At 39.0% G+C, this 17121-nt stretch overlaps 1 protein-coding gene across 1 annotated transcript in view; it reads right to left on the reverse strand.

The window, feature by feature from the left end:
* lrrk1 (leucine-rich repeat kinase 1) overlaps positions 1-12751 on the reverse strand; it is a 108780-nt gene extending 96029 nt beyond the window's left edge. Inside the window, exons 1-2 of the mRNA XM_083558967.1 lie at positions 12556-12751; positions 4306-4455 (exon numbers count right to left, since the gene is read on the reverse strand). Of these exons, the coding sequence (XP_083415093.1) occupies positions 4306-4375 (70 nt within the window). The 5' untranslated portion in view covers positions 4376-4455; positions 12556-12751. The remainder of the gene's footprint in view (positions 1-4305; positions 4456-12555) is intronic.
* Positions 12752-17121: the final 4370 nt, after the last annotated feature.

Below are 17121 nucleotides of genomic sequence, written 5' to 3' on the forward strand. Positions count from 1 at the left end.
AACCTGATTATAATCTTTATTTATTGTGTAGTTCATCCACCAAACAAGCCCCTGATTTTCAGCTGTTATACCAATAATGAGAACGAGTTCTTAATGCAAACCAGTGATTCAAACTTGCAACCAAGAACTTCTGTCCGAGATGTTGTTCTAGAAAATGAATCAATACTCACTGACCAATTAAATTCAAGAATACCATTGAATAGGTTACAAACGATCGTAAACCAAATCACATCTTGTTATTGCATGAAGCTATAATATTGCATGACGCTTTACACATCAAAACAGTTCTGGAGATCCTGAAGTGCTGAGTTTTTTGGAGTTTAGCCATTCGATGCAGCATGTAACTTGACCCTAATTCTCCCTCCATCTGTTTTTATCGCCGTCACGTGGAGACAGCAACTTAAACATACCTTCTCATGCTTTGGGAGAACATCCGACATCTGCTTCCTTATGCATAAGGTCCATGAGACACAGAAATCATCCAAGCCTGCATGACATGGCTTCGCATCTCCAGGTTGCAATAGCGTTACTTTGAATCTGCAAGCGTTATCAGTTTCTCTTTCCCTGTTTTCCCTCCTCCCTGTCCTTAATGGCAAGGTTAGCCGTGTCCACCGCTATACCCTTACCCCCCCGCCCATTAGGCGGTGAAATCCAACCCTCCCTGTAGAGCTCCCAGCGGGCTGTTCCAGGGAAGAGGAGTCCTGCTGTCCCTCACTAGATGACTTCAGACTCCATATTCCCTGTCCGTGCATCCGTACACCTACATCAGTGAGCTGGAATTGCTTTCTATATCGTGCAGGATGTTGTGGGTGCACCGTCACATAAACGTGGTGCAGACGTGACAGGACTGAGACATAAGGAAAGGATGTGCACCGTCTCCCACACACACATATACTCACACACACTCTCTCTCTCTCTCTCTCTCTCTCTCTCTCTCTCTCTCTCTCTCTCTCTCTCTCACACTCACACACACAGACACACACGAACAGAAGCTGGTAGCGACACTTTGATAGCTGATGCTGAGATTGTCAAATCATTGACAACACTGAACCTGACTCAAGGTTACAGCATTCAAATGTCTACTGAAAAAAGATATTTGGTCATTTTCCTGTATTATTGTTCCTACTGAGATTTTGCAGCTTCGTGAACTTGATTTGCACTCAAACTCCACCATCTTTATAAATGTAAATCGCTCTGTATATATTCAGCTTTAACCCAAATTCCAATCCGATTTCATATTACAATATAATAAAGCTAAACAAAAGTTCAAGGGGAATGAATATTTGATATGCAGTGTATAATGTATAAAAATGTTGGATTTTCTTCCAACTTTAATATGATATAGTATCCAATTATTAGGAAATAAATTAAGAAAAATGGGATGGCTGCCTAAACAATAACCTCGGTGCATAAATATGCGCAGCCTATAGTAACGGGACATGTGACCAATGTCATTTAAACTCATGTTCAAAAGTAATTAATGTACACCTCTGTTTGTATTCTGTTTCTTCACATTTGCTGTGTTTCGTCTGATTGCTGAAGCCAGTGTTCTCAAAGAGCTTACAGCACATGTAGGGCAAGTGTATTGAACAGAAGAGTGGTACAAAATATTTTCAAAAACATTGGATGCCATTTAAGAGTGAAATTATCATGACCATAATAAAAAAATTTATTAATGTAATTAATTAGATTAATTAGTAACTGATCTGAATAGTGCCAAGACACCTTTAACATGAAAGGATCTGCAGGAATATCTGGCAAGTACTTTCTTAATCTGTATATTTGTCTGTATAAATATCTGTATAACCTGTCACAAGACTGAAGCACTTTATTACAAAAAAAAAGTAAAAATAAGTTAACTATTATCTAAGTCAATTATCATAAGTCAATCATCAACAAATTTCGAATTTACCTTAAAAAAATCTATTTTCCAATGTTAGACATTGTGTTAGACAAACAGTAATGATCCCAACTAAATCCATTTATGTAAAAGAACAAGGCCGGTAAATACTACTGCTAACCAAGTCTCATTTATTATTTACTCCACACTGCTAACGCACAGTGCAGATGCTTATCAACACCTATTTGGAACTGCAAAGTTTCACTTCTTTTTTTTCTATAAGTAGCAGACGCTGAGGTTCCTCGAACCACAGCCACTGCACAGATGTTAGTTCTGGCTTTAGTACAGAGCTTGATAAAGAAACACCTAACAATCATTCACCAGTTTGTGGCACATGAATGGTTTTCTTATGGCACATGAGTGCTTTTCTTAAAGCAGCGGTGCTTTAGTCCTGCTGCATTTTCCTGTTTCCGTCTGAAAGTACAGTATCTTGTGCTAATTTCAGCTGCTGCTTCTCACCAAAGATTTTTCTTCTCTTACCCCAATCGAGGGGTTTTCAGAAACATGATCCACCATGGATGATTAATGACCTCCTGCTTTCTATGAACTATGGAATGCTTGCTGGTCTTGTGGATGCAAGCTTGGTATGTAAATTAAACAAATAAAGCCAGAAATTAATATTATTATTGTATGATTATTATTATTATTATTATTATTATTATTATAATAATCCTCCTCCCTACACTGTGCCCACCATGACTGATGCAGATGCTGTTTTGCACAAACTTCTGTGTTTCCATTTTGTGCTTATGTACAAGTACACTCTTGTCTATTACTCTTCACTATTTCTTAAAAGAAAAATAATAATAATAATAATAATTATTATTATATTTCAATGTAATCATATTTTATGAGCTTAAGGAAGGTTTCCTTTATTTAGCCAAATGTTGTACCACTCTGTCCAATAGTTATTAAACATATTTTGCCAAGAACAAATCACTTGATAATGACCTGGTATTTTACCTCCAGCTCAGTGTGCATGTCATAACCATCAAACCAAAGATCATCACTGGAGAATGCATTGAACTACTGATCAGTAGGTCATGAGTTTACAGCCCAGCACTGCCAAACTGTCACTGTTAGACCCCTGAGAAAATACCTTAACACTTAACTGCTCAGCTGTATATATGAACTAAATATAAACTGTGACTTTCACTTCTGTTAGCTGCTAGATAAGGGTGTCTAATGATTGTCATGAAATGTACACCAGAAATGCATGCTTTTTAAAATTTTATTTGGGCAATTCAAATAAAATTTTTCTTGCTGGTACATCTCACAGGTCTGCCCAGGATGCTGAGGGACATATATATACACACTAGTAGAAAAGACACACGAATGGCTTGTTGACTTTGGGACTGTGTTCCGGAAGATGGACTTAATGCTTCTGTTGGATTGATTTTGACTCACTCATAAAAACATTGCGTTGTCACCCCATGGCTGTAAGAAACGACTTAAACAGCAGATCAGAGAGAGCGTTGAGACTTCTGCTGTGAAGTCAAGCATATATTTAGACAAGTTTCAGTTTTCTTTAAGGTTTTTCCTCTTCATGTTTAATTTATCATTCTTCTAACTCGAACAGACGCTGTCAAGAATGTGTTTATGGGTTTGGCCAGACTATTTCCCTATAAAACGTTCCTCAAAAAAGCAAGCTCTCTGGCTTGTTAACCAAACAGATTTGTTTAGAAAAGCACAGAAATCTAGCGATTGACATTTTAAATTCAAATGATATTCTCCAAGATTTGAATAAATGAGCAAATTAGCATACCACTGTATGTTAGTACAGACCATTAATTGTTACCGTTTAGACGTATTTTCACGACAGCAGTATGTGCTTTAGGACATTCTAGGGATTTACCCTTGAATTTCGATATCAGATTTTTCTGTTTGGTGCTAAATGAAGCAGCAGTCTCACTTTTAGCTTTAAACAGATTTTACCAATGATGAAAAAAATTGCTGATTATACAATAATACCCCAAAAAAGGCATTTCTCTTTAAAGTCCATAAAAATAATTAAGACTAGCCACCTAATGGAGATGTGTATTGCTCTCTTACATGAAAACACACTGCTCTAAGGTTCTCCAATGCATCCTTTTCACCAGAGCAATAAACTGAAGAACTCAAGTGCTTTCTTATGACTGAGAGAAAGTAACAGTGATTTAACCTTTTTGATGAAGGTGAACTGGTTTGAATCGTTTTATGATCTGTGGCTTATGGTCTGCTTGAAACGCCATCAGGGAGGCAGCAAATAGGAATCTCACTGGTGCTCATTGTGCAAATAAAACAACTACAATGAGAATAAACACTGTTTCTTGGTTATGTTAGTCGAAAGTCATCAAAGCATTAGGCAAATCTCCACATGACCACAAAAAAATAAATAACAAATCAGTGATCAGAGAAGGACTCACCATCTTGCTTGGCATCGCAGCAGGCAGGCTGGTCTTCCGAGTCCTCATTGGCGCCGAAATTCCAGTACATGTTAAAAGAATTAACATGGGTGTCTCAGTCCCACTACGGCATCACAAGACCCCCATACAGCCCTAATATTTACTCTTTCACTGAAAAAGACGAAACAAAATATTCACATCAGAGTGACAATGCTCCAAATAGAACGTGAAATTAGTAAGAACTTTTTTTTTTATATCTTAAGCATCTCTTTGTCTGGCCAAAGGTTATGCTTGCTTAGGGAGTTAGCAAAGCAGCAGTAGGACAATCAGTGCTAATCAAATCAGTGAAACATGCAAACATATCAGCATAAGGCTGCAGCACTACGGTTCATTTTCCAATGAAATGATACGTAGATTCTTTATACAAAATACATTATATGCAATAAGTCTTACAATGTCTATTTTAATTCTTTACACAAAGGTAGAGCCGTTTCTGATTTGTACCATGTGACACCTTACTATTTGATGTGGAAGTAAATCGTCTACAAATGGAAGAATTTACATATAAACTTTCTTTCGGCTTCTCCTATTAGGGGGAATTTACATAGTTTACATATATACTTTGCTAAATAAATAAATAAATAAATAAAAAGGCAAAAGTCACAATTTTCAACCACCATTTCTGTGTATGGATATATTTGTTCCTGGAAAACCGCATGTGAACAACAAAGTTCTGCAAATGCATTATTATAAAATGGAACGAAAGAGGCACAACTACAGCAATGCCTAGACGAGGCCATGTACCAAAAGTCAATCAGTAGTATTGTTCAATGCAAAGACGCTGAATTGGGAACGTTATATCGAATGATACAATACTTTTTAATCTTACATATATACATACATATAGTTCATTAAAATTTAATAATATAAAATGTATTATGGCACTTAACAAAGCTTGGTTGCTTGACTACATCAGGGCTAAGAAGGAAACTGCTTTTGTCAAATTTTTTTCAATTTAAATTCTACTTTTATTTGTCATATACACATTTATACAGAGTACAACATGTAGTAAAATGTTTTTTTATGACTGTGCAAAATAGAATATACTGTGTGTATATATATATATATATATATATATATATATATATATATATATATATATATATATATATATATATATATATATATATACATACATACATACATACCACACACAGTGGAACCCACTTATCTCGCCCTCGGTTACCTCGACAACCCTATTAAGTCGACGTTTTTGAAGTGGAACCGCCAAATTCTCGCTTTGTCTTAGCATTTTTTATCGGTTATGTCGACTTTTTTTATGTCGAGAACCCTGATATCTCGAGCACAAAGGGGGAAAAATTTGGCATTTAACGTCGGTTAAGTCAATCGGCGCTGTGCAGCCGCAGAAGAACTCGCGAAAGTGGCGGAAAAATCAAACCTTACAGATGCTACAGGTGTTGTATTGTATACTGGTGAATCTCTGCTGTTAGTTACTGCACATATGCCTTTTGTTGTTAAATGGTATGCCATGAACGGGAAGCGAAAGCCGCGCTTGGTAGGAGCGCAGCGCGGAACGTGGGGAATCCGCGATGCGCTTTGGGAAGAAAAGCGCAGCCGTTGAGAGAGTGCCGGTGGGAAGGCACGTGCCGGGATACGCATGCGCGAGAACAACGACCGCCGTGAACCAACATATACCAACAATAACGGACAGTGAGAGTGTGGAAGTTTAAATAGATGCTGGTGATAATAAACGAGCACCATATGTGCGCGATTGAAGCCGGGAGCTTCAGAGAAAGCGGCTGAGAAAACACCTGCCACGCCGAAGGGTTAACAAACATGTACTGTATGTATTTTTATAGCATGACTTCATCAAACAAATCGCGGCAACGCTGTTGTGTAAAAAAAAAAAAAAAAAACTCCAAAAACACATGCATGCACATTCTCATTTATTAACGCACATCATGTACATACAGAAATGTCAAGAACGTTAATATACTGCCGCCATTTTGATTTTGTTTATCTCGATCATCGGTTATCTCGATGCTTTTTGGCGACCCCCTAGGACATCGACATAACCGGGTTCCACTGTATGTAATATATATATATATATTAGTTAAATATATTATCTCTCTCTCTATATAGATAGATAGATAGATAGATAGATAGATAGATAGATAGATAGATAGATAGATAGATAGATAGATAGATAGATAGAGTGCCTTGCGAAAGTATTCAGCCCCCTTGAACTTTGCGACCTTTTGCCACATTTCAGGCTTCAAACATTAAGATATGAAACTGTAATTTTTCGTGAAGAATCATCAACAAGTGGGACACAATCATGAAGTGGAACGAAATTTATTGGATATTTTAAACGTTTTTAACAAATAAAAAACTGAAAAATTGGGCGTGCAAAATTATTCAGCCCCTTTACTTTCAGTGCAGCAAACTCTCTCCAGAAGTTCAGTGAGGATCTCTGAATGATCCAATGTTGACCTAAATGACTAATAATGATAAATAGAATCCACCTGTGTGTAATCAAGTCTCCGTATAAATGCACCTGCACTGTGATCGTCTCAGAGGTCCGTTTAAAGCGCAGAGAGCATCATGAAGAACAAGGAACACACCAGGCAGGTCCGAGATACTGGTGTGGTGAAGTTTAAAGCCGGATTTGGATACAAAAAGATTTCCCAAGCTTTAAACATCCCAAGGAGCACTGTGCAAGCGATAATATTGAAATGGAAGGAGTATCAGACCACTGCAAATCTACCAAGACCTGGCCGTCCCTCTAAACTTTCAGCTCATACAAGGAGACGACTGATCAGAGATGCAGCCAAGAGGCCCATGATCACTCTGGATAAACTGCAGAGATCTACAGCTGAGGTGGGAGACTCTGTCCATAGGACAACAATCAGTCGTATACTGCACAAATCTGGCCTTTATGGAAGAGTGGCAAGAAGAAAGCCATTTCTTAAAGATATCCATAAAAAGTGTCGTTTTAAAGTTTGCCACAAGCCACCTGGGAGACACACCAAACATGTGGAAGAAGGTGCTCTGGTCAGATGAAACCAAAATTAAACTTTTTAGCAACAATGCAAAACGTTATGTTTGGCGTAAAAGCAACACAGCTCATCACCCTGAACACACCATCCCCACTGTCAAACATGGTGGTGGCAGCATCATGGTTTGGGCCTGCTTTTCTTCAGCAGTGACAGGAAAGATGGTTAAAATTGATGGGAAGATGTATGGAGCCAAATACAGGACCATTCTGGAAGAAAACCTGATGAAGTCTGCAAAAGACCTGAGACTGGGATGGAGATTTGTCTTCCAAATCGGTCAGTCAGTCGGCCGGTCGGTAGGATATTGACAGAAGTACAGATTTAAAGTGTCATTAAAGTGTCCATGTGCCAGTATAAAGTGACACTCTGCTGTGCCAGTCCAGTGTTAAAAGTGACATTTCAATAGTACAAATAATTGTGCAGCAAAGGAAAGTGAGACAGAGGGAAGCCCAGGTACTAGTTGCTAGGTGTTTCCTGGTTCTCAACACTAAATGGCCTGTGGAAAGAAGCTCCTTCTCATTCTTTTAGTGGCTGCCTTTAAGAAGTGGAAGTGCTTTACTGAAGGCAATAGAGAAAAGACTCTGTTGAGATGGCCCTTTACAATCTTCCTGGCCCTGGTCCAGCACCGCGTACTGTAGATGTCTTGCAGGTCAGGGAGCTCGGTGCGGATGGTACGTTCAGCCGACCACACCACCCTCTGGATGGCTTGCCTGACTCTGGAGGTAGGCCGTCTCGTTGTTATTGGAGATCAGGCCCACCACACCAGTGTTGTTAGCAAACTTGATGATGGTGGTGGGGTTGAAAGTGGCCACACAGTCATATGTGTTCAGAGTACAGCAGGGGGCTCAAAACACAACCTTTAGGAGCTCCAGTGCTGAGGGTGAGGGAGGAAGAAGTGTGTTTGCCCACCCGTACGGCTTGTGGTCTGTCTGTCAGGATTTTTGACTGAACTTGTAGTCCTGGGATTTGAATTCACTTCCTGCCGGTCAACAACTTTAACCTCTGAACTACCACTGTCCCTGCAGCACAATACAGAGGACACGTGCCGACAACAAGCAGATTTTGTGTGCAGAATATTAATATTCTTTGTTTGTCTCCTAGAACACACAAACCCGATCTCTTATTAACCTTCAGCATAGAAAAGATTTGATATGGTATGCATGTTTAAAATATTTATGTCCGAAAACCTTTTGCATTTCAACAAATACACCACTACAAATACATGTATTGAAGCCCACCATCTGCCTGAAGCGTGAGCTGGCTGTCAGTAGGAGAGTTTTAATTTGGCAGGTTAATAAGCATGCATTGATGGCGTTCGTTACAGAATTAGAAACATGCTGATACGTGGAAAAAAAATTTGATGCAAAGTCATCACGGAATTCGCCTCCTTACAGTAAGCACTTACCATATTCTCAAAAATATCAGAAGTCAAAGTCAAATAATGTTCCAATTATATAAATTAAGTGCAATGCGAGAATTATTTAGCTGTCTGTTTGCAAGAAAAAAAGAATTATACAGAGAATTGTTTCATGTATCTCACCATAGATTTTGTTCAATGAGCTACTATTTTTTTTTTTAACCTAATCTACACAAATTAATTCATTGGGAAGCACACTGGTTCTTGTATTTTCCCAGTTGATTTGTCAATAAATGTATCTCTCCAGCCCTGGCAGACTTTTCAATTCTGTTACATAACTGGAGCGGTGATCTGGAAATGGAGTTACAACAAAGACTCTACCCCATTCTTTCATAGAACTGCAAAAAAGGGTATTATGCAAAAATGCTGTTTGTAGTTACAGTTATAGTTAGTTGGATGTCCTGGGATTTAGCCAACCCCTGTGTCAATGGATCTCCAAGTTCCTTACAGACAGACCACAAGCCGTACACTTACACTTGCACCCTAGCCTGCAGGACACATACAGCACGTAGTGCCGGACCAGGACCAGGAAGATTGTGAAGGACCTCAGCCATCGCAACAATAGACTATTTTCTTTGTTACATTCAGGAAAGCGCTTTCACTCCTTGAAAGCAAACACAAAGAGAATTAGGAGGAGCTTCTTTCTCCAGGCTATTCGGTGTCTAAACTAGGAAACACCCAGGAACTAGTACCTGGACTTCTCTCTCAGTCTCATTTTTCCTTCACTGCACAATTATTACAGTTATGGGAAAGAGTAGTGGAAGCCAGGCTGAGAGAAGAGGTGACCATCTGTGAGCAACAGTATAGTTTCATGCCGAGGAAGAGCACCACAGACGCCTTATTTACTTTAAGAATGTTGATGAAGTATAGAGAAGGTCAGAAGGAGTTGCATGATTTAGTTGTGTTTGTAGATTTAGCGAAAGCATACAACAGGGTGCCGAGAGAGGAGTTGTGGTATTGTATGAGGAAGTCAGGTGTGTCAGAGAAGTATGTGAGGGTGGTGCAGGACATGTATGAGGACAGTGTGACAGCAGTGAAGTGTGCCGTAGGAATGACAGACTGGTCCAAGGTGGAGGTTGGACTGCATCAAGGATCGGCTCTGAGCCTATTCCTGTTTGCAGTGGTGATGGACAGGTTGGGTATGGAGACGGATGATCCGCTGTGGCGACCCCTAATGGGAAAAGTTGAAAGAAGAAGAAGAAGAAGAAAAAAAAAAAAAAATATATATATATATATATATATATATATATATATATATATATATAATCTTAACCTATTCTCATCCTTTTTAGTTATACTATACTTAATATTTATTTTATTTTTATCCTTATATTTGAATTTCAGAAGATGCCAACAACTTCATCCTGATAGCTGTTCTCTGGTCTGTTCTCCTCCCAATGAGCAAAAAGAACTGCAGCATACAGACATGACTTATTTATGCTCTGCCTGGAACAATGAAGTCATCAGTCCCTGTAACAAACAGACCAGAGTCTTCTTTTTTGCTTCCTACAGTAAGCCATTTGCTAGAAGTTTCAATGCTGCAACAAACATCAGTACAGTCACTACACACTCTCTGTTCCTCCCAACATCATCTCTGGGTAAGAGGTCTTTCTTTGCTCATGCCAGACACAAGGCTTGTAAATCATTCAACAATCCTACCGTATTAATCTCTAAATAAAACATTAGACAATGTGTGTTAACTAACAGCCCCATTTTTAGAAGCGTCCAGCGTAATCTCTTACATTAGAAATCCAAATTAAAATCTGTCCATCATTTGTTGCATGAAATTTTAAATGCAAAAAAAGCAAACTATAATTAACAAAGTTCTTGTATTTTAATAAAACGTTTGCAAGTTCTATTTAGAAAACCACAAATGCCGTAGATCGGTTTTTTAATCGATTCCTTGCAGACAGTATGAACTTCACAGAAGTCCATTACATCCTTTTATGTACCATTAAACCAAAGCATGCCACCACAAGGTCAGCATCAGAGACCACCATACTAACCATACTACTACTAAACTCTGTTATAAACCTTTAAGCAATTTTTAAATCAGTCACAGATCACCTGTACATCTGTGGGGGCAAGACATGAAGAGCCTGGCATTTTCCCATATTTTAAACACCAAATTAGTAAGGCCTTGATAAGCTGATTAAATGTTTTTAGGTGTTCAGTTGAAATGGCTTTCATTTTATTAAATGTAAAGTCAACAATTGTATTAGGGTTTCCATGGGTGTGTCCACATCTCTCTCACACACACACACACACACACAGAGCAGAATGACCGAAGGTTGATAGTTTATATAATTTTTGTACTTATAAACACTATAGAAAACTATATGGTCTAAAATATTTGGATGCTTGACCATCAAATCCATTAAGAAGCCTTCCCTCGGAAGGCTACAATATTGTCTAGGATGTCTTTGGAAACTGAAATCTGAACCTGTTAAGTTTTGGCATTCCCTATGTGCATAAGGCATGGTCCAGAATGACATGGTTTGAGTTGATTAACTCAAGAGCCCTGAACAAAGTCCTGACTGCAACTCAGTAAAAACAAATTTTGAATAAACTGGATGGCTGACTCCACATCAGGTCTCTTTATCCGACTGCAATGCCTTACCTCACTATTACTCTGGTGGCTAAAAAGCAAAATCCCCACAGCCACACTCCAAGTTATCAGAAAAAACTTTCCCAGAATACCTTGTGTTTCAAAACACTCACATTCCTACACCTACGCAAATATTTGTGTGAACATAACAAATAGCCAAAAGCAGCATTCTAATTCACAAGCTTTATGATGATTGCCAGTCTTCTGAACTATTGTCATCAGCTACACTGGATTGCTGATTAGGGTTTATGTGCCCTTTCTAGGGAAAAACTAAATGCATAATTAAAACTCCTAAGATCATTGTAAGATTACATTTATTAAATAACCAGTCAAATAGTTAGTTAAATAGTCAATAGACAATATTAAATAAAATCAGTCAAGTTTTTCTTCTTCACAGCAGATGTTTCAATAGCAGCAGCTAGAATGTAGAGGAACGCCAATTTTTAGACCTAAACAAAACAAACAAACGAACAAACAACAACAAAAGTGTGGGAATAATGGCAAATTGTGCACAATGTGCATCATGTTATAATATTAATGATGTCCTACTGATGTCCAGTAGTTAGCAGCATGTCTACATCTCTTTAAGTTGCCTATAGTTCTATTGATTCTTAATGGGATCCAGTAGACATAACCAATAGAAGGCAAACAAATTAAAACAGCAGAAAACAGGGTTAATTACATTGTTTACTAAAACCAATACAATTCTCATTATAACTATTGCAAACGTGACAGTTTCTATCAGGGTTTCCAGATCATTCAATAAGGTGGAATGAAGGATTATGGGATATCAAGGTTTGTGGTATTACCGGACTTTTGGACTCTTTAGATCGCACTAAGAAATTCTTTAAAATATACAAAGTATATTAAAATAACTCAAGTGAAGGTGGGGGGAAAATTAACTTTGTCTCGCGCACAAAATTATAACCAGTCACACTATCCTACTTGACTGAACAGCGCGTGCGCTTAAACGGAAAACAAAACAAACCCAAGTAAATAAATCGCACCATGAAAAAAGGACCACTTTCCGTGCAGTTTTATATAGTAAACTGCTGTAATCAACGTGTCAAATCACTGTAATAAATCCTGCTAAAATGCCCGGAGTTCGCGTTTTTAAACTGTAACCCATATCCAGATGCAGAAGTTTGGAGGCAAAGCAGAAGACTTACCGACATTTCACAACGCCATGCCTTCAAACCGCGATTAAAACCCACTCGAAACAGATTTACAGCTCGGATAAGTCCTAAATGTTCGTGTTATGAAATGGAATGAAATTCAGTTCAGCTCCTGCATGCGGATTCACTTCTGCTTCACTTCCTGGTGTTGGTGCAAAGCCCCAGCTTTCCTGTCAACTCAAGCATTCAGGCAGGACCCACAACATGCGAGGATCCTGAGCCGGGGAGAATTAACAGGGATATCTTGGCCAGATATATATTAACAACTAGGGCAACAAAATGACCAAAACAATTACAATACCCAGTGAGCACTACAACATGACACTACTGTGTACAAGATTTCAAGTGGTTTTATTGACATTTCAATACAGTACACAGTGAATGAACAGTCCTCCAAGAACACATGCTGCATAAAACAGAACTACATGAGAAAAACTAAAGACCTGCACACAACTACATAAGGCAAAGCAGAATTATGTGAGAAAACCCGGGACTACCAACAGAACTACAAGAAACTACATACGGAGTTACACAAGACAACAAAGAACTACATAGGACTACACAGAACTACACAAGACAACACACACATAGACAACACAGCACTACATGAGACACACTCAAGGCCACGTCTAACAAACTTCTGGCACAGGCTTCAGAGTGCTGCTTTTAAACTAGGCTGACCCTTTTCTGCTTGGTATCATGGTCTTGTTTGGTCCCTTACTTAGCCACCATGTAATTATGATTGACGCACAGCTCTGCCTATCGTAAGACCGCAGAGCAAAAAAGTGGGGGCAGAAACACACAAAACAGCACTAACAGGTAATACAACAAAAAACAACCAGTCGTAAGACTGCGATATTGTGGATGTTTTTTTTTTCATGCAGCTCTGTATTATCCCATGTAAATCTGTGAAGTCCCATGTCGTTTTTGTAGTGCTCTGTTTTCTCGTGTAGGTCTGTAAAGTCTCATGTAATTCTGTGATCTCTCATGTAAATGACCTACACGAGAAATCAGAGCACTACATGAGACTTTAGTCATACATGACACAACACAGGCCTATAGTACATGACACAGTCATTATTATATGACAGGGGTGGCCAACCAGTCAGAGACCGAGAGCCACATTTTTGACTGTGTTACCGCAAAGAGCCACATCATACACATGGGCACACATGAACATCACCCATCCCTTCCTCTTACACACACACACACTTCTGCTTAGCCAGATTTATTGTAAATGTCACACACCAACATAATGACAGAAATTGACTCCTACAGTTCTAAGACCACAGGCCAGTCATTTTCAACAATGAACATTGTGTGCACTGTCTCACACACACAAACTCTGTTTAACCAAGTCCACAAAAAAATATATAATAATTTACAATAGCGTTTTTCTTTTACTATGCATGTTACTTAGTGGGACTTTGGCATCCTTGCCTTGAACAATCCCCTTCAAATCTGCCTCGTATTCCGTTGTTGCCACTCGAAGCAATTCTTTCACATGGGTGTCAGTCAGAACAGATCGATGCTTTGATTTCACGTGTTTCAGGGTAGAAAACGAAGACTTTGTTTGTGGGGTTTTTTTTATGTGCGTGTTCACTTCGCTTGAGTTTAATACGGTATTTATGTCAAATGCGCATGTGCGCGAGATGAATATACTGCAGGGGTGGGCAATTAATTTTTACAAGGGGCCACATGAGAAACCTGCATTGTGTCAGAGGGCCACACCAACGATAATATTTTAGGGATGAACCGAAAAATTTTTTTCAATTCAAATGCCAATGAAATCCATAATTTTTTGTGTTATGCCTTTTGCCTTGGCACCATCACTGGAAAACTTTCCTGCCTTTTCAAAAACGTCCTCTACAGACGGAGTGCGCATGTTTAGATTGACTTTACTTTTCTGCGCCGCTTTCCTCTCATATTCATTCATTCATTCATTCATTTTCTCCCGCTTATCCGTAATTCGGGTCGCGGGGGCAGCAGTCTAAGCAGGCCCCCGCCTTCGACTGCTTCCCAATCCTTACAGCACCCCCCTACGGTCCCTCCTGCAGGTGGTGAGCCCACGAGAAGTCTTCTCATATTTAGAATGGCAATCGGGATGTTTGGATTTTAGGTGATAAATTAAACCCGACTTGGAGAAACTCTTTGCAGATACACCCCCTCTTGAAATTTCAGCATTGCATGTTTTGCAAATCGCTCTCCGCACACCGCAGACATGTTGCTCTTCTCCAGATAACCGTGTGCTGCTGCGCTTTTTTATTGCGTCATTACAGTTGTGTTTCTGCCGTGTTGTCTCGGTGATTTAGGTATTTCCGAAAATTCTCGGTGCATCCCTGTAATTTATGATTGGCCTCATGCCAAGGTCTGATATACCGAAAAGTTTCCCAGTAGGGGCAAGCTCATTTAAGTCTTAAAAATACCGTATTGAACTTAAGCAAAGCGAACACGCACATTAAAAATCAAACACACACAGACTTCGAAAGGAACATAAGAGCCGCATGAAACCAGCCAAAGAGCCGCATGCGGCTCGCGAACCGCGGGTTGGCCACCCCTGTTATATGACTATTATTATATACAGAACTATAGGAGATTAACGCAAAACTATATGGGATAACATAGAACTGCACGAGGAAACAAAGATCTGCACAGGGCTTCATGAGACTATACAGACCTACATGAGACTACACAGACCTACATGAGACTATGCAGAACTACATGAGACTACACAGACCTACATGAGACTATGCAGAACTACATGAGACTACACAGACCTACATGAGACTATGCAGAACTACATGAGACTACACAGACCTACATGAGACTATGCAGAACTACATGAGACTACACAGGCATACATGTGACTATGCAGAACTACATGAGACTACACAGGCATACATGTGACTATGCAGAACTACATGAGACTACACAGGCATACATGAGACTATTTAGAACTACATTAAACCACACAGACCTACATGAGACTATGCAGAACTACATGAAATTACACAGAACTACATGAAACTACATAGGACCAAATTAGAAAATATAGACCTATACTGATCTATTGAGACTAAACAGAACTAATAAAGACTGCAAAGACCTACACAGGGCTACATAAAGGAAATGTGTGCAAGGAGTGTAAGACAGCACAGTAACTATTAAACCATGGCAATAGCTGCAGTGAAAGACTGTTCATCACTGACCAGTACACAGTTCAAGTGTGAAATATAGTGGGAAATAACCTAGTCTATCTCTGTATGCTGACTCCCACTACCAAAACAGTTGTTTTCTTGCTGCATTGCTCTCTTGAATTACATTACTTACTATTACATCTTGCTCATTTCTCTGATGCGTTAAACCAAAGAGACCTGAGGGTTTAGCTGATGGTTAAGGGTCTGGCTCAAGGACCACTTGGTTTTAACCACTGAGCTACCACTTCCTCAGACTGCTAATCTGATCGACTGTAATGTTCAACACAGCAAACACAATTCACAAAATTCTGTTCATTTATAGTTCACAAATACGGGTACATACTATTTAAATTAAGGCCATATCTAGAACATACAGTTTGGTACATAGTAGCATTTGAATTTCGTGATGGTTTAGGATTTATAAAAGCTATTGATATAAATACAACCAAACGTAGACTTTCACTAAAACTTCACTCAGGATTATGAAAACATGATTAAAGCATGTCTGTCTTAGTTAGACAAAGCAGTCATCGTGGCCCATGTGCATTAAGTTCTCTTTATTTTATTAATCTTTACCAACTGCTCCATCATGGTGGATTTGGAACCTATCCCAGGAACACTAAGTACACCTTGGATTGCAACCCACACAGTCATGTAGAAAATGTGTGAAATTATAACCCAAATTAAGATGGACCCTGGACTTCAAGCCTAATATAGAAATAGTTTTACTTCTAAGTCTATAGTAGTGATTTTGCAGCCCATTCTTAGATATGTGTACATAAAGAGCTAGTTTTAGTCATCATAGTGAAAGTAGTGTCTGATGCAATCAGCGAGCAAATGGCACGAATAAGCATTCACACTGTTTGGACTGTTTCATTTGTGATAAGTACAGGTTCCTTATCATTCCTTTCTGCAGAACTTGTTGGTTTTTTCCCACCAAAGATCCTTGTTCAGGATTAATGCTATTCATAAAAAAGCGCAACAATATGACATGAGACTGACCTGCTAACTTTTTACACTAATGTATTATACTCTGAAGCAGGTATATACGCAGGTATAGCAACTTATCCATTCAAACTGGGTAACAAATGCTTGATGATGATGCCAATGGAGGGAAATAATTAAGATTTTAAAATGAAGTGATGATTTTTGCATAGCATTCACTTTGACAGCCCTTGAGCAGCCCTTGACTTTGTGCACTCGGGGGAGGCTGTAACATGGCTGACCATGCACTCTGACTTCAGCTTCCTATATCGCTGGGATATGCGAATTTCCCTGTGGGATCAATAAAGTATTTTTAATAATTAAAAATATCTGAGACTAATATTGACAGGAAAAATAATCAGAAAAACAGCAACTCTCA

This window comes from Silurus aristotelis (genome assembly GCF_946808225.1).
Source record: "Silurus aristotelis genome assembly, chromosome: 13".
Lineage (NCBI taxonomy): Eukaryota > Metazoa > Chordata > Actinopteri > Siluriformes > Siluridae > Silurus > Silurus aristotelis.